The sequence below is a fragment of the Hoplias malabaricus genome, chromosome X2, assembly GCF_029633855.1.
Source record: "Hoplias malabaricus isolate fHopMal1 chromosome X2, fHopMal1.hap1, whole genome shotgun sequence".
Classification (NCBI taxonomy): Eukaryota; Metazoa; Chordata; class Actinopteri; order Characiformes; family Erythrinidae; genus Hoplias; species Hoplias malabaricus.
The window spans coordinates 38,344,466-38,363,159 of record NC_089819.1 but is presented as its reverse complement, the minus strand read 5'-3'; the positions used below and the strand labels follow the sequence as shown (position 1 = coordinate 38,363,159).

At 38.1% G+C, this 18,694-nt stretch overlaps 1 protein-coding gene across 4 annotated transcripts in view; it reads right to left on the bottom strand.

Annotated features, from left to right (window-relative positions):
- Positions 1–1,725: 1,725 nt before the first annotated feature.
- Positions 1,726–18,694, bottom strand: part of LOC136677219 (85/88 kDa calcium-independent phospholipase A2-like) — a 31,021-nt gene continuing 14,052 nt past the window's right edge. For 2 of the 4 annotated variants that reach the window (XM_066654688.1, XM_066654687.1), the window contains 11 exons: positions 14,953–15,061; positions 12,867–12,983; positions 12,023–12,113; positions 11,183–11,346; positions 10,294–10,444; positions 9,538–9,674; positions 7,411–7,488; positions 6,987–7,141; positions 5,790–5,957; positions 5,418–5,491; positions 1,726–5,242 (listed from right to left, as the gene is read on the bottom strand). In XM_066654688.1, coding sequence (XP_066510785.1) covers positions 5,098–5,242; positions 5,418–5,491; positions 5,790–5,957; positions 6,987–7,141; positions 7,411–7,488; positions 9,538–9,674; positions 10,294–10,444; positions 11,183–11,346; positions 12,023–12,113; positions 12,867–12,983; positions 14,953–15,061 — 1,389 coding nt within the window. In that variant the 3' untranslated portion in view covers positions 1,726–5,097. Of the gene's footprint in view, positions 5,243–5,417; positions 5,492–5,789; positions 5,958–6,986; positions 7,142–7,410; positions 7,489–9,537; positions 9,675–10,293; positions 10,445–11,182; positions 11,347–12,022; positions 12,114–12,866; positions 12,984–14,952; positions 15,062–18,694 lie in introns of those variants that run through there. The other 2 variants (XM_066654689.1, XR_010796343.1) reach the window with 2 other exon arrangements.

Below are 18,694 nucleotides of genomic sequence, written 5' to 3'. Positions count from 1 at the left end.
ATGTATAAGGGTGTGTGTGTGTACGCTTGTTTGAGCGACAATGCACTCACCCTATCTCTGTAATTGGTCATTGCAACTCTCTGTTATCACCTAGTATCATAGTGGAGAGAGAGAGCTAGAGAGAGAGAGAGAGACAGAGAGTATTCGATACACCCTCAGACTGGTGAATTATTAAGATGCGGGCTGGCAGTAAGCTTGCTCCACCTGAGACTTGCCATCACACCTGGGCAAGTGCAACTATACCTGATAATAACACTGACGCACTCAACCACAAGCCCCACACATACACACATTCACATACACACACTCTAGAAGCTGCTTTGCATACTTCATTGCAGACAGTGACTTGTGATGAGGTCACAGGTCAGTTTTCTTTCTGATGATACTTCCTTGCAGATCTTGTTCGTGCAAGTGAGACAACAGTGCACCATCACTCTTGTGTTAGATACACTTGCCTTTTTTTTACTGAAATACAAGCAGTTCTATCCAAGATTTCTCTTGATCTTCCAGGTCATTCTTAAATAAAGTTCATTTTTCTTGGTTTTCCAGGTCTTGCCTCGACTTTCAAAGTTCCTATAAAAGCTGCCACAGCTTAATTTTAGCATATTTTAAACACACATACACTTTATTTTTTTGTTTACAACAAAATAAATATTTTTATCATTTATTTCTGTCCTGTTTCTATTATTATATTAAATTTATTTTATTATTATAAGTCAGGAGTGGACAGTCCCATTGTAATGCAGTGTTCACAGGGTAATTATCAAATCCTTCACAAACCCAAAGTTGAAGAAGCAAATGAACCACCTCAGACCAAATTAGATTGTCAGTTTAAATTAGAGAAATTTTCATAGAATGAATTAGGCCATCGATTTAAATTACAGATCTTCCCATTATACTCATTATATCCTGGATAAGATTTGATCTTGGTCTGGCCCAAAATCAGAAACAATTATTTATTTAAAGCTTTAGACAGTTTTTTTTTTTTTGGTTTTCTGAGGTTGCCTCTAATCATGGAAACGGTGTTAAAATGTTTGCCAGTTCTTGTATACAGGTGGTCCTTTGGTCCCATTTTCATTGACCGAATAGTTTGAACTACATTATATGCTCAAAAGTTGTGGACACCCACTCATAATTAGTGAATTCATCTACTGGAAAGGGGACATATAAACAACACAACCCCATTCTCCCCCTGTTTAAACAACCCTTTTCAGAACCACTAGTTTCAGTGCTATTTCCTTTAACTGAGAATGAGCCACGGCCCAGTTCAGCACAAGGCAGCCAGGAGTGAGGAGCAAGGAGCAGAAGCTCTGATTTCATTTATTTTCACTCAGTTCTCTGTTCTCTTTTGTGCTGTTTCCACTCAGTACTCTCATTTCTTCATGCCTTTGTGTTTGTTTCACTCTTAACCTCATCTTTGTGGCCTCACAAAAGAGCTGTGAGAAATTCAGAAGAGGAGGCATAACAATTCTAAAGTGTTTGCACTTTATATAAGATACAGAACAACATCAGAATGACACATTTTATCCCATAGTTTTCTAGGCAGACAAACAATAGTAATAATAATATAAAAAATAATAATAATAATAAAAAAATAAACAATCCTTGACAAATTTTGGGTTCGTAAGAGCTCCAGATCCCCAAAATAATGTGCAAATGCCCTATAATGTGAAGCTGGCCAAATTTTCCCTGGATTGATGGAAATCCACTCTCAATTTCAGAGAAATGATGGATGAGCAGGTATCTAAAATCATTTGTTATACATTCTTAAAGCTCAGATGTAGTCATCTCTGACCAAAACACACAGACTGAAACTGAATAAATGAAACCTTTTAATGAAGAGATTTACATTTCATAGAAATTAGATTTAATGAATAGATTTGTATTCAGTGCAGTTTTAATAGATGAGTATAAAACACAGTCACTCGGATAGTATAGTCAGTCTGGACTCACATTCATCAACGATACACGAAGCTAACATAACCCACAATGTCAGGAAACAGAGGTAAATTCAAAAATAAACACACAAACAAAGAAGCTGGATAATAATATCAGAGGCAGCATGAGTGTCGTCATTCAAGGGAACTTTTCTTGTAAAATTACTACTTGTTAGGTACAGATTTTTTCATGAAGCCTAAACCTGAAGCATTTCCATTTGTAATAACACTCAGATTTGCTACAAAGATTACTTTGGTGAATCTTGTTTAAGTTTAACATTAAAACATACTGGCTTGTTTAAAAATATGCCCACAGTCAGCTATTTCCAACCCACAAACAGATACTTGTTAAATGGAAAAGGGAGTGTTCACTGGCTTTAAAAAGAAAAAAAAAAGAATGAAAATGCCCTTCAGTAAAAACAGCCAATCTGCTTTCTGATAAACCAGGAAGCAGAAAAAGCCTTCCTTCTTTATGATAAAATAAACATGAACAGTAGCCACGTCTTCATCCAAGACATGTGAAGCCAGCTCACACTCGTTTTTGAACTGCTGTTAATGTAACTCCATTGGAGCTCAACATGTTTGGAGGACAACACCACTTGCTCATTTCTATTATGTGCTGAGTGAAAGGTGGCTATACTAATGCAACGTAAACATTTGTTTTGCCATCAAGTACATGAAATTAGATCTGAATGTAACAGAACATACAAAAATACAAGTTTTTTATAATATGTGGTTAAAACAGAGTTGTACATTTTGAAGAGGGTCCATTACAGGTAGGTCAGTTTACTTCTATAAATCTAAGGCATCAGAATTTTGATTTTAGAATTGAATATTAGCTAGGAAAACAAATAATAAAAATAAAAAAGTTGTGTGTGACCTTCCTATGGTTTATGCGATGGTGCTGACACACACACACAAAAAGGCTATTGGTCATGCTAGTTGTTCTCCAAAATCAAGCCAGTCATCAAGCCGGTTCTTTTGGCGAACCACATTAAAAAGCCAGTTATGTTAGCTAAAGGACACCAATGTTGGCTAGCATCATGCTATGTAATGGACTATCGATCCACCAGTTGTTCTCTCTAACTCTAATGCATCTGGTACTGACTCAAATCAAAGATATATTACCAGTTAGTGACAAGTCATACAGGCCATCTACCAACACAGGAATAGGACTTCACCTCTATTCCTGGCTGAATCACACTAGATAATAAACAACCTTTCATATTTATGGGCACCTAGGGCAAATTCTTCAAATGAATAAATAATCTATTTTTGAACTAAAGTTAAATGGTTCCTGAATTAGTCTTAATCATTTTAATAATTTTTTCAGCATCATGTGTGATGAAGGGCAATTTACATAGAAAAAAATATATATATGTATGTATATAAAGATACAGATAAATATGAATATGAAACAATGAACTGTATCTGGATAGCTTTTTCTATAATGAATGCATGGATTACATGTTGACATTGACATCAGCAAATATATTGATCATGTGTGTCTGGTTGCTATGGTGAAAGTGTGTTTTGGTCATGTGCAGGGCAATGGTATTAGCCAACATTTGAATAAAAATGTAATTTTGTAGAAATCTGAATTTGTTGTACATGACTTAGTACAACTACATGGTATTTGGACACTTGTTTCTGAAGAAATAAATATCTTAACAACAACTCTTGACCCTGACCTTGGCTTAGCTGACAACTATGGCAAGGTCCATTGGAACTCCACTGAAAAAATACGATATTTGGTTTGCTGTCCGTCTACTGAGAACATATAAACACAGCATAGAACACACATTGCTTGCCAATTTTATAGCTAACTGGCCATTTAAAATCCCAGTTTAGATATTTATAAACAAACTACCAAGCACAGTGCTGTCAGCAAAACCATGCTAAAATAAAAAGGCTGCTTTCTGTTCACATTATGATTTTGATCGAAGGGGGATTACAATCATTAATCCATTCTCCATTACAGATGTCTTGAAATGCCCATCTAACATTTGATCTTAGTGTTCAAAGCAAAAAAATATACTTGTAGACAACTGAACTTGTGTTGACATTCACAAGTCATGTAGTTCTTATAAAAGGAATTCCAGGTCTAAGCTAAATTACACTTTGAGAGAAATGAATAGCAATATCAACAACAAGACTGCTACTATGCCTTGAGGTAAACAAAACGGTTTAAAACCCAACATGTCTTGTCCTAATGGCTTTATTCAGAGGATTTTACCTTTAGAAGAAAAAGGTCTTTATGACAAAACAAACCATTTGTTTTACCACAGGGTATGAAAGCAGTCATTTTCAAAAATCCCATTTATTTCTATCATAGAGAAATCAAACTTGGATTTAGATTTCATGTCATATCAAGACATGTCTGCGGAATGGTCTAAATTTTCAACTGCACCTATAACCAAAATAATAGCATACAAATGCTTTGATAGAAAAACCATAATGCCAAAAACACTAAGAACACCAAGGTGTTAAACCACAACCACAAGAAAAGAGCGCTGTGATCTGTGTAGCTCCAGTGCTGAATCTGTTTTCATCCTCTCCGAGCAAACAGCCTCTTGTTAATCACCCTTTAATTGAAACTGCATTGTGGCCCTTTTGAGATTACTTAATTGCAAAAGGCTGAAATGGAAGTACTCCTCTCAGGTATGCTGTGTCCAATCAAGAGTTTCTAATAATAAACCGTGCTGCTCAGAAAATGCACTCTAATTAAGAAGAGAAATTCTTACTTTGTACTGACTATCACAGTTTGTCATGAATTTCAATGAAAATATAGATAATTTATAGACATTTTGTAAGTAATTTTTGTTTCTGTAATTTAAAGAAAAAGGGATAATCCTAGCTATTGTGTCAGAGTAGCACTGGGCTTCTCTATGTTAATGTGCAAAAAATTGCATAGACCTAATCAAATTGCTGAATAGCTGACATTCTAAGTAAAAATAAGTACAACACATTTTAATGCACAATTGCTAGTTATTAGCCATATTTAACATATTATGCCCACGGCATTTTCTTTTTTATTTTCTCCGCAATATACCATAAGGTTTATATGTAAAAACATATTAAATTGGTCAACTTTTGCATTTGAGTGTACTATTATTCTGTTTGCTCTTTGTAACTCTCTATAACAACCTCACATTCTCTTTTAGGGCTGCAGTAGCTGCTGGGAGATCATCTGGATGATATCTCTACTCTCATACAAGTACATCTGAGTCTCCCACAGCATGTCCACCAAAACTGCGTCATTCACTTCATCCAACATGACCTCACTGGAGAGCTGAGGACTCAACCTGAGAGAGAGAGAGAGAGAGAGAGAGAGAGCGAGAGAGAACGAGAGAGAGAGAAAATGAGTTTGGAGCCTAAAGTTGGAAGGTACCTTTGTGTTGCATTCGATCTTGCAAACCAAAAATAAAACTAACTTTCAGTGTATTGCCTGATGCCAACAGACAAAGCATATTTCATTACCTGTGGTAGTTCATGTCAGCCATCTCACACCAGGCTCTAGCTCTGTCTACAGCACAGCCATCTGAGTCAGTGCACTGCAAAACAACAACATTTTGTTCTAGTTACATGGTGTTTGGCAGAAATTATTTGCCATGGCAAAATTACATTTTTATTCATGTTACAATGTAGTGTAAGCATTCTTGCCCGAGCTGGGAATCGAACCCTGCTGTAAAAAATGCATTGATGACAACATTTTTTATTCTACAGATTTATTATTCAGTTATGGGCCTCATAGCCAAATATTATTTGATACAACTACTGTAAATTGAGAATGAATACCTGAAGTGTGGGTTTAAAAGTGCCTTTTGCTTGTTTGTTTGTGTGTGTGCTTACACAGTCCACCAGCATCTTTCCCAGTTCTTTAACACCCACAAAGCTCTTAGCCAGCTCCAAAGGGTTGGTGGGTCGGAACACGTCCACCGAGTTGACCATCACCTGTGGAGGTTTCCCTGTTCCTAGAGAGACCACAATACCCAGCTTGCACACTTCATCCCCCCGACCCTGAAATGCGCACACACACACACACACACTAGGTGAGGTGAATTAGTCATTATTAGCTGTGTAAATTTACAACACAAAAAGTGTTTGACAAGCTCAGCTCCAATGAAGATCCAAACATGAACATTCATTCATTCATTCATTATCTGTAACCGCTTATCCAGTTCAGGGTCGCGGTGGGTCCAGAGCCTACCTGGAATCATTGGGCGCAAAATAAAAAAAAAATTGCAAAAAAAAAAAAAAAAAAAATCTAGTGAGCTGCCCATACAGAGACTGACGAAGTAGGCAGCTGTTTAAGGGGGCAGCATTCTATTGGACATCTGTCCTCATAAGGCAGAATATAGGGACGCTCTAGTTAGAGCTTGTTCCCCCCTACTGTGCATGACCAGTGTCTACTCACCTCAGCAGCTAGAGTCGCCTCAGCGTGTCAATGTGATGGATTCTTCATTCTTTGCTGACTTAAAATTTAGTTTAAGGCCAGTTTAAGGCAGCACATTTATGGTATCTAAGAACTGGGACAGCCTACGTGTCGGCAACTCGCTGACTGTGACATAAAATGATCTCTATGTAGAAAGCTCACTAGTTTTTGGGACAGAACCATTATGTTTTTTAAAAAGAAATTAAAGACTGAAGATATTTCATTTCACAGAAATTATTAGGCGTCTTCTGAAGATCTAGGTTTCCGTAATGCTAGCAGCTGATGTGAACAGTACAATGTGTCTGTTTTTGATTATCACTGTCTGTTATCTGAATGAATAATAAAGACTTAAAAAAAAAAAAATAAATCAATCAATCAATTTTGGTTTCCCTTTATCACAAATTATCATTAGCGCTCATCAGCCTCATTAAGAGGTCACCAATTTGAATTGTGGTTGTGCCGTGACAGAAACAAAAAAGACATTATCTGTGATTTTATCAGTCGAATCCAATAATTCTGCATGTCCTACGACCTATATACTGGTCAAGACCTAATTTTCTCACCAGACCTGTTACAACGGCCATCCATATGGTGTTCTGAGGATAAAGTAATACCTGAGCATTAAGAGCTTTGTTGTACTGGTGGACTTCTGTCATGGCATCCAGTGTTGGGTTATTGGCCAGCAGCCCTCCGTCTAGGAAGCGCCCCATTGGCCGAAAGTATGTGGGGGCAGCTCCACTTGAGCGGGCAGCACGCCACACTATCTGTTCTGAGAAAGTAAGAAAGAAAGAGAGAGAGAGAGAGAGAGAGAGAGAGAGAGAGAGAGAGAGAGAGAGAGAGAGAGAGAGAGAGAGATTTAGATGAAATGATGATGATAAATATAAATGGATAACCCAATACCTATTCCTTGAAGAAAGAATGTAATTAGGCTTCCAGGTGCAGTGACAACTAGATTCACCAAGTGTGTTTTTTCTCTCTCTCTCTGTGACCCTCCTCTTTCCTACTCTCTAGCTCTCTCACTCACACAAATACACACACCTTCCTCTGTCACCTTTCTACGTTTCCTCAAAGGTTCCTGAGTGTATCCTACTATCAACACATCCTCATCTTCCCAGCCTGCAACAACAACAACACTGAGAGGCTACACACACACACACATACACAAAATATCTTTGCTGCTGGAAAAGAAAAAAAATACATTTTCAGGAGGAGGAATTATACCTTGGTTACAAATATATACTATATATTAATCTCTGTTTTTCATGTGGAGTATAATATATCACCAATTCTACTCCAGGGGCCTCGTGTATGTGTGCATGCAAATAAAAAAGTGTCTGAAAAATATACATTAAAAACTCCTGAGCAGAAATTGAGACATATAATACAATTCTTAACAGGAACTCAGAATAATATTTATGAATGTTGCTTGTCTGTGAAATGCCTTGGTCTGAATACCAGGATAAAACAACACAGCTCCATTTTTAACCTATCTAAATATCCTTATTAAAAACAGGTTTCAGTTCCTGTTCCTTTAAATGAGAATATACCTCTGTTTACTACAAATGTAAGGCTCTCAGGAATGAGGTGTGAGTGAACAGAAGCTTTGCTTTTTAGACATTTTTACTTGGTTCACTTTTTCTGTACTAATTTTCACCATATTTAATTAGAACAAATTGCTTTGCTCTGTTTAACCTTGTTTTCACACTCTCACATAAATGTGGTCCAGTACTGTAATGGGAGAGACTCCGAAAAGGAGGAGGGACAACACTGCAGCGAGTGCCTGCTATCTGTTTAAGACACAGCACAAAACAAAAACTAATTTTATCCCATGTTTACAGACTGACTTTTGTTTTATTTCAAAGATTGTGGGTTGGAACGAGCTCCCCCAAATTAACGTATTAATGCACTCATACAGCATTTGTAATAAACAAATAATGACTAGCTGGATTAAATATTTCATTCATATCTTAATGTAAATGGATTTACCTAGTCCCCTCCCTGAATCACCACCTTAAAGTGGTGGAGGGGTTTTTGAGTGCCTATGACTACGAGGGTTACCAGGGGCCCATCCTGGAGCCAGGCCTGAGGGAGGAGCTCCTCGGCGAGTGCCTGGTCGCTGGTCCATTTTCCCATAGGCCTCCCACCTGTGGGAGAGGTAGTAATCTGGGTCTGGTGCAATGTGGATCAGGTGTCAGCTGAAGGTGGGGACCCTGGGGTTCTGATCCTGGGTTACTTCTCTACTCTCTCTGGTAGGAATGTAACCTCTCTGGTAGGAAAGGAGCCTGAGCTGGTGCATGAAGTTGAGAGGTACTGGCTAGATATAGTTGGGCTCACCTCGACATACAATATGGGCTCTGGAACAAATCTCCTCGAGGGAGGCGGGATGAAAATTTGACTCTGGTGTAGGGCAGGAGTGTGCTTACTCATAGCCCCTCAGCTCAGAGCCTGTAAGTTGGGGTTTACCCCAGTGGACGATAGGGTAATTTTCCTGCATCTTCGGGTTGGAGAACGGGTTCTGACAGTTCTGAGAACAGCAGTTCTGAGTACTTGGCCTTTTGGGGATCCTAGAAGGGATGCTGGAAAATACTTTTTCTGGGGATTCAACTGTTTTGCTGGGGGACTTGGTGGGGAGGCATGATTGGGAGGAACAGCCCTCCTGATCTGAATCAGAGTGGTGTTCAGTTATTGGATTCCTGTGCCCGTCACAGTTTATCCATAACTGGATAAACGGAGCTGTGGCTGCAAGGTTGTTGGTGCCTGTTGTGGTGGTAATCCCCACACTTGATGGTGTCCAAATCCAAATATCAAAATATTAAGCCATGATTTATATTTCATTTCAAATGATTATGTGATTTATTTATTTATTAAAAAAAAAAATCACATTCCACTGCTTTCACAGAAAAGAGTAAACATCAGAAACACGTGTACGTGTACAAAATGAACATAAAAATATATAACTGGAAAAAAACAATACCTGGATTCCATGCAGCATAGTATTTGAAAAGCTGAACAGAATTATAATGGGTGTTTTTAACCGTTAAATTACTAGTCAATTGTGTCAAAATGTTGTGAAACTTATCATGTATGCTTAAAAAAATATTTGATGTTATACTTTGGCCATGTTGCCCAACCCTATCTGGAAAGCTTGTGGTGTGTGTATATTACCCTCTGGTATGGTGAGTGGTTTAAAGGTGGCACTAGAAACATATGGAGGGTTTCTGGGCAGGGGAGGAGGTTCATAGTTTCTGAAGATATGCAGCTCCCCTGGGTGCCTGTCTGCTAAAACACTGGTCACCATCACCCTGCGAGAGAGAAACAAAGAGAGTAGGACAGAGAAGAGGGCTATAGATATTTCCAAAGTGGCCAAATTTCTGATTTATTTAACAGGTTTCTAACCATGTACAAACATTCCTATATAGTTTGTCTCCCCCAGGTTGGGTAGTAGATAACATATAATTTGTTAAGATGAATAACATACAGAGCACTTATTGACACTTATTCATCTAAGTTGCACAAATTTGAGTCAAATTTCACTGCAAAAAGAGTATTCAAATTCAAATATTTTTTATATTCATCAATATATTCCTCAGCCATTCTATACCATCAAAAAAGTGTGCATATTAATCTGCACATAAGAGTTTCACAATTACCCAGAGGAGCTGTATGTTTGAACACAAACACCCACAACATTACTCAGACTTTATCCTCCTAGCACCCTAGTAAAAACTCTGGGCAAAATCAGAAACAGTGCATGTGAGAACGAAGCAAGAAATGTTCTGGAGTTTTTCCTGCACACACTGCTCACGTGGTGGCCCATGCCTAAATCATGCGTTTCATTTCCTGCGGCAAGAGGGCACCTGACGCAAAAAAGTTGTTTCTCTACAAATTCTGTGCTTTTCATGTGTGAAAGAGACAATTTACTTGGGGTGTTTAACATCAGTCATCTTGGTGTTCTCTCCAAACTCTTTCTGCAGAAATTCCTCTAGAGGGCCAGACTCGTAGGGTCTTGACCCCTTAAACACCTGCTCCTTCATCCGGAAGTACAGACAGCGCAGATACTCCATCGATTTCCCTACACACACATACACACAAAGCGTTATACAAAACAGTTATACACAAAGTAAGTATAACTTACACTTTAGCTTCAGCCAAACACTCAGGTCTAACAGGCTTTTTAAGTTTAAGTTAAAAGAGAAAACATTGATTGAAAAACATATATCGGCACCATATAAGGTGGAAATGTAAAATTGATAAAAAAGGAGTTAAGGCACCAGAATACAACTGGTTACCATTCTCTTGTCTGGATCCTTTTTGGCACTCTCCAGCAAGCATTGACACTGGTGTTTGTAAAACCACACACACAGATTAGGATGACTGATATGTTAAGAATGATACACAACTAAATCTGGACAACAATGGTCCTGTGGCCAGAGACTGTCCAATTATGAATTGTGCTGCATCAGATTAGCAAGAGTTTGTGCCTATAAACATACAAAGTTCATATATGTGGTTTCTGATAAAAATGACCAATTAAAGTACAAGGTCAGCATACAAACACAGTGTGTATTCAACTGTTTAAAAAGAACAGCCATTATAATATTGCCAGTACATGTGTGCACAAGGGCACACACACACACACACACACATTTCCAAACACCAGATGCAGCAGACACATAAACAATTACACACCTGTTTGTTTACATAATTCCCACAAATACATTTAATTTTCACAGATGGTTTAAACAAAAACAAACTATCTCTGTCTCTCTCTCTCTTTTATACACAAACACACACACACACACACACACACCATGGACTATAGCCAGGGCCAGAATGCCTCCTGTGCTGGTTCCAGCAACCCAGTCAAATAGTTCTCTGATTGGCCTGCCTGATGCCTTCTCTAATGCAATCAACATCTGGATCAGCACCAAGCCTTTAATGCCTCCTCCATCCAAACAGAGCAACCTGTCCATCCTTTAGACAGAGAGTGACACACACACAGAGACAGAGAGAGAGAGAGAGAGAGAGAGAGAGAGATGCACAGATTAAGGCTGCTCAATAATTCATAAACCGTTACAAAATATTATTTCTGCAATTTTCATCATTAAAAAACATAAATAAGTCCTTTGTAAACATGCATCTACAGTGAAAAAACTCCCTTCACTTAAACTAGCTTGTAAATACCAAGTACAAATCATTTAGACATGATTTATATTGTCACTCTCAGAGTTCTGAGAGCAATAGCTACTGTCACAACAAATATGCATCGACATAAGGAGCTTTTTGAAGTGTTAGATATTTAGTATGTTATTGTTTTCACGTGTCTGTAGTAAAGAAAAATGATTATAACTGACATAATGTACATCCTTCATCCAATTCATCCTAAATACAGTCAAGATGGGTCCAGCTGGAATCATTGGGACACACCTTGGACAGGACCTCTTGATATGTGTCTTTGTAAAAACTGAAGGACCCAGAAAAAATATATATAATGAAAAATATATAATACTAATAATAATATTATATATATATAGCCCCAGCCATTATTTTCAATTTCTTAAAACAGATGTTAGATTTCTTATTAATTTCATTATATATAAATTATAAGTATAAATTAAGTATAAATCAATTACAATAATTATTAGTTTACCTCTGGCATCCTGTTTTGAAGCCATCTATTTCCATGCGACCTTGACTCATGGCAGAGAGGGCAGCTGCTGTGTAAATTACATCATCGAACCCTACCAGGGAAGCACAGGCAAGATCTTAGGTTAGCTGACATATTTCTAATTGTTGTCTCAGGCCAAACTCATGACAACGACGGACTTGTGCAACTGAGAAATTGTTGCACAAAATGGATGGTCATGTTAAGCTACAACTTGGCTACTGTGGACATCTACAAACTCTTAAAGCTTATATACGGGAATTGAAGAGTTGTATAGGCTTTAGCAATGGACTGGTAACACTAATGGATCAAAGTTAAGATTGCACAATATCTTAACTAAATGTACTTTCCAGGCATGTTCTGTATTTTCTGATGTCCTAAATATATTAAAATTTAAAAAACAATCTGCTTTTAATGAATCTCGGCCATGATAATAGCAGTCAGACATGATTGATTTTTGCAATATTCAGTGGGAATAAGCAGTTCCAGTCAACAGATTTTATAGAAACATCTCAGTAGCCACTTGATCATAGAGATGCAGCTTCTATTAAGACAATACCTCTCTGTTTCTGTATACACTATATGGCCAAATATTTTTAGATCAGTGCTTTAAATTCCTCTGGACAACATTTAGCATTGAGCATGACCAACAGGTGACTTTTGCTTACACCTTAAAGTAGCAGAATGGACTAATTATGCAGAGTGTGTACATAGGTTTGGACATATAGTGTATTAAGCATGGTGCAGACTGCCAAAGCTTTACCTATGAGAGAGGAGTGAGGCAGAAAGAATCCAGAACTGTTTAAACATTAGTTTTTGGGGGTGTTACCTATGGTGGAAGGTTGAGCTCTCCTGGTGTTGGGGAGCAGGATATCAGGGGATGGAGGATGACAGCGCTCAACCCCAACACTACACAGCATCTTTAACAACACCTTACGATTTGGGCCTTTAAACAAAGCCACGGGTTAATGAGTCCAACACATGCACATACATTCAGAGAGAGAGAGAGAGAGAGAGAGAGAGAGAGAGAGAGAGAGAGAGAGAGAGAGAGAGAGAGAGAGAGAGACAGAGAGACAGAGGAATATACAAGAAGAAAGGAGAGAGAAAGAGTAAAAGGAGAGAGTAGATGAACAAATGAATTGAGTACGTGAGAACACAAATCAAAACCATGCATATAAATATTAAAATATAGAGTTTTCACGCATGTCCTTTGTGTTTGGTTTTGCACTGGACCTCTGCGACTAATGCTAACAATATTCTATCAGCACAATGTCAAAGGAAAACCTCACTCAATACCCTGCGTTATCTAGGACTCCACTAATCACACAGTGCCAGCAACCTCTGAGGACATGAAGCAAATGCTTCCATGCAAAATAAATTCCGAACTTACTTAAGACCTGGTAATGTTTAAGTTGGAGCTTCTGAGAAAGACATAACCACATCAGTATCAAAGCTCCAGTGCACAACTGAAGGCAAACATACTTTAACTAAACCCCATTACCAGAAATGTTGGGACATTTGTAAAAAAGAAAGATTAATAAATAAAATTATTAAAAATAAATGAATTCAATGCTTTTTTCTTGTTTTCAGTAAACAACTTGTTTGTATTTTGGACTTGTTTGTAACTTGGACAATAGGCTGCTATGTTTATCAGTGAGGCATAACAATTTTTTATGCAGTGCCATCTGGAGGCATGGGGATCACGCTCAACCAACACGTGTCCAGCCTTACTCTACATGGACTAGTAGTTCTGAATCGTTTTACAAAAACAAGCATGGTAGAATATAAAAGACCTAAATTCTTTACAAAAAATGAAGCTTCACTTAAAGTGATGAGCAATGACCAATATTTGCTCTTGTTCATTTTATATGCACTGGCTTATAGTGAGATGTTTAAATCCAGAGCGACCTATGTTTCCTATAATCTATTCACTGATATTTTGCCCCTGTCCCACATTTGTGGGAGTGCAAAGCAGGCATTTTACCAAAAATGGCCCAACTTTTCTGGAAATAGGTTTTTTGAATAAGTATTTGAAAAAATATTTAATAAATTTGATGCAAATTGAAAAGTGTGTATATTATATTTTATTTTTGCCAAATTATTGCTTTAAAGCTCACTGAGAAAATGTCTGTAAAAAACAACCCTTCAAACACTTTTTAATTTAAAAAAAAAAAGGACAAGTATGCTTGGAAACCCCATGAACTGATAATTTTATAGCCTTTCAAAACACTGTAATGTAGCACAACATAGCTCACGCTGTACCATGGAATACATTAATCAGGTAATGAAAGTTAATACAATATTTACAACTGAATATAAATACTGTATTTTCAGCAAAACATTAGCTTGCTATTTACATTTTCACATGCCTCATAATGTCATGCGCAAGACCATTATGAACATTCATAACTGATGCTGACTCACTTTTCAACATTCACATGTATACAGTCTCAATCTCTCTCCTTCCTCTCCCTCAACTCTTTCACCTGTGTCTCTCTTCCAAAACGTTCTCATATTGGTCTCCCTCTCCCATCTCTCACTTATTTTTTTTTCTCTCCTTTCCCCATCTCTCTCACTTTTCCTTCCTCCTTACTTCTCATATATCTTTATTTCTTTCTCGTCTGTCTCTTTCTTATTTCTTTTTTCTCATCTTTCTTTTCCCCCTCCCTCATTCTCATAGCTTTCCCCTCTCTCTCCAATCCTACTTTCATTTACTCCCCTTGCCTCCCTCTTTCTCACTCTCCTCTCCCTCACCTCTTACTCATTTCTCACAGATATTGCTCTTTCTCTCATGTCTCTCTCTTCCTCATACAATTATCTTTCTGACTCTCTCTTTGTCTAATTCCCTACCTCCCTCTTCCTCCTTACTTCCTTTTGCTCCCAATTCCTCCTTTCCCTTTCTCTCCGTCTCTCACCTTTGCTGGTCCGGGCTGCTATAAGTCCTGGTGTCTCTCCAAGGTCATTGTGCACTTCCACGTCAGCTCCAAACACAATCAGAGCTTTAATCAGATCCATGTTATCCAACTACAGCAGAAAAACAAGCACACAAACAAAGTGAGGTCATTAAAAGGACAGAATAAATTTTCCCTTTACATTAAATGTAGCTCATCAGCCAAGACATGTTTCTTGTTTGAAATCTGGGCTGGACAAATCTCAAGCTTTGAGGCACCTGGGTTTAGATGTTCTATGTGTCTATTACGTATTTTAAGGGAATGTCTACAATTGTGGTGAAACAGCCCTAAGCTCTGCGTCTTTTAAGGTGGAATGATATGTTTGGGGGACAACAATGACTATTGTTTTTACATGGCTGAAATTTAACTTGCCTGTAAGTTTTTATTATTGAATTACCACAGAAACTCATTTGTTACTTGAGTTGTTTAGTTTTGTAGCACTTATACAGTTAGCTATCTCCCAAGTTTGGAACCATTTCTACCTTAAGTGATCTCCATCCATCCATTATCTGTAACTGCTTATCCAGTTCAGGATCGTGGTGGGTCCAGAGCCTACCTGGAATCATTGGGCGCAAGGCAGGTATACACCCTGGAGGGGGCGCCAGTCCTTCATAGGGCAACACAGACACACACGCACTCACACATTCACTCACATTCTCACACCTACGGACAATTTTGAGTTGGCAATCTACCCACCAACGTGTGTTTTTGGACTGTGGGAGGAAACCGGAGCACCTGCAGGAAACCCCACACGGACACATGGAGAACACACCAACTCCTCACAGACAGTCACCTGGAGCTATGTGACTGCAACACTACCTGCTGCAACAAGGTGCCACCCCCTTAAGTGATCTGAAACAGCAAATATGAGCCAATAACATAGCAAGAGGCGATTTACAGGTTCCTCGCAGTCTTTGAGTAAATTTTGCTTACTTTTGCAAGTATGAGGCTTTATATGCCATTGCAATGTTAATGGGTATTTTCATATATGCTGCATTTCTGAGTGTGATCTCTCTGTGGACCTCTCAGTCACTGTGTTTTGAGATGCAGAGTGTGGAGCAGAATAAGTTGGGGGTTATTGTGAGTGTGAGCTCTGTGGGCCTCTCAGTCTGTGTGTGGGGAGAAGAGTGGAGTGTGCAAAGTAGAGGAGCTTACATTTGTAAGTATCAGGCCTTACATGCCATTGCAGTGATGTTGGATAGTGTGTGTGCGCCACACCTTTAGGACCACCACCTTGTTTCTACAATCTATTCTCTGATTTTTACAGACATTCAGACAATTTGTTGCTCTGTATACTCTTTTTCCCCTCTTTCATGCTGTTCTTCAATGGTCAGGACCTCAACTGGACCCCTACTTAGCAGGTATGAGTTAAGTGGTGGATCATTCTCAGTGCAGCACTGCCATCTGGTGGTAGTGTGTTAGTGTGTGTTGTGCTGATAGAAGTGGATCAGATACAGCAATGCGGCAGGAGTTTTAAATCAATGTGTTTAAATCAATTTGTTAAACACACACACACCTTGTTGGTCCACCTTGTAGATGTAATGTCAGAGACAGTAAATCATCTGATGTTGCAGTGTGTGTTGGTCATCCTCTGGTCCTTCATCAGTGGACGGCTGGATGTTCTTGGTTGTTGGACTACTCTCAATCCAGCACTGACACAGAGATTTAAAAACTCCAACACTTAATCATACATGCTCTTTGGGGGTCCTGACCATTGATGAATAGGGCAAAAGGGAACAAACAAGGTATGCAGAGCTAGAAGTAGACTCCAGTCTGTAACTATTGAACTACAAATTGGTCCTATGGTCAGTGGAGCTGAGTTAATGGACAGAGAATGTAGAAACAAGGAGGTGTTCATAATGTTATGGTTGATTAGTATATTGGTAGCATTGGAAGGTGTATGATCTATGATCCTTTTTATTGGTCAGTGTAGAGAGAGAGAGCGAGCACAAGATAAAATGAGAGAGAGCGTCAGAGACCCACAGCAGAGACGGATCCTGACTGACTCAGTGACCACAGCTTGGTCATAGAGAAGGGCAGGTATAAACAGTCCTGGCTGCCCAGAGAGACGAGAATGTGTGGTCACTGTGAGAGCGGAGAGGTAGAGATAGAGATGCAGTTCCTATATATATATATTCGTTATATCTTTTTGTAAACATTGTCAAAATCTTTATTCACTACTTTTGTCCCTTATTTGGTAACTATTTGCTGCTTTTATTTTACCTTTGTATTCTCTGTTCTGTTCTTGCTGTAATGCTTTGGCGATATTGTTCTAATAACAGTCATGCCAATAAAGCTGTTTGAATCTGAATCAGAGAGAGAGAGGCAGAGAGGGGAGTGGTGATACTGGGCCTCAAAAATGCTTTTGTCATATGTTATGAAAATGCACAAGTTTTTTCATATGGGCTTCAGAAAAGATCTATACATTTTGTTGTTACTGTTGAATCCTTAGGTGTTGCTATAATACATTACAAAATTATTTTAAGTTATTGTCCTATTGTAGCGCCCCCTGTATGTGCATGTTGATCATATTTGGCACACTTCTTCAGAGTGATATTTGGGTGTTTTTTAAATGTTGGGCTTTTTCTATTCAGGTTTTTGTAATTTGCATATTTTTGTAAATTTTTATTTGAAAGGAAAACATATGGCATCTTTCTGCAGTAATGAGGACGTAAAAAATAAATAGCTTACATACAATTTATCCTCTCTCATGCACTCAATAAACCTATTGAGTTTTTGTTTAGCGCAGCTTAAATTGAGGAAAGGCTGTCTCTGGGGCTGTGTGAGAGCGACACTACCTGTTTCACCACAGTGCTGTCCATATATAAATAGAAATTTCTAATTAATTGATGAATGAGCTAGTAATTAAAGAGTGGATAATTATAAAGTGTATATTGTTTGGCTTTAATATTCACATAAAAGAACATACAAGTCATATTCATGCAGATACACTAGCTGTGAGTGTGGCCTGAGCAATATAATATACTCGGCCGGATCAACTGTCCCAGTCTGGTCCTGCTGGGACTTCCCAAACACAATAGACAGGTTTTGAGCACACAAACAGACTTGAGAACTAGTGAATTGTGAGGAAACATCTTCTGAATTTTATATAAAGTGTTTTTTGTTGACAATCAGTAACTACATCTTTAAGTCTTATTTATCAAGCTGCTCATATACATACAGCGGGTGAAATAAGTATACGACACATGACTAATTAACGACACTTAGACTGCAAACAGGTGGACTACATTTCACTAAGCATGTGACTTCTAAAGGCAATTGGTTGCACCAGAACTTTTTAGTGGCTTCATAGCAAAGGGGATGAATACATATGCACATGCCAATTTTCAGTTTTTTATTTCCAATTTATTTTCATATATTTTTCTCATTACACTTCGCCAACTTAGATTAAATTACAATTACAATTAAGTTAAAAAAAAAAACAAAAAAAAAAACAAACATGCCGCGACCCTGAACTGGATAAGCGAGTAATGAATGAACTAATTAAAAAAACATTTAAATACAGGTTGTAATGTAACAAAATAGATAAAAAGCCAGTGGAAGTGAACGGTTTATAGAGATGCAACTGACCAAACAGATGTCAGTAACAACCCATCCAATCCACATACACAAAGACATCAAACCACAGATGTCCATAAATTAAGTTTTGTAATGACGAGAAATGACACAGGGAAAAAGTAATGAC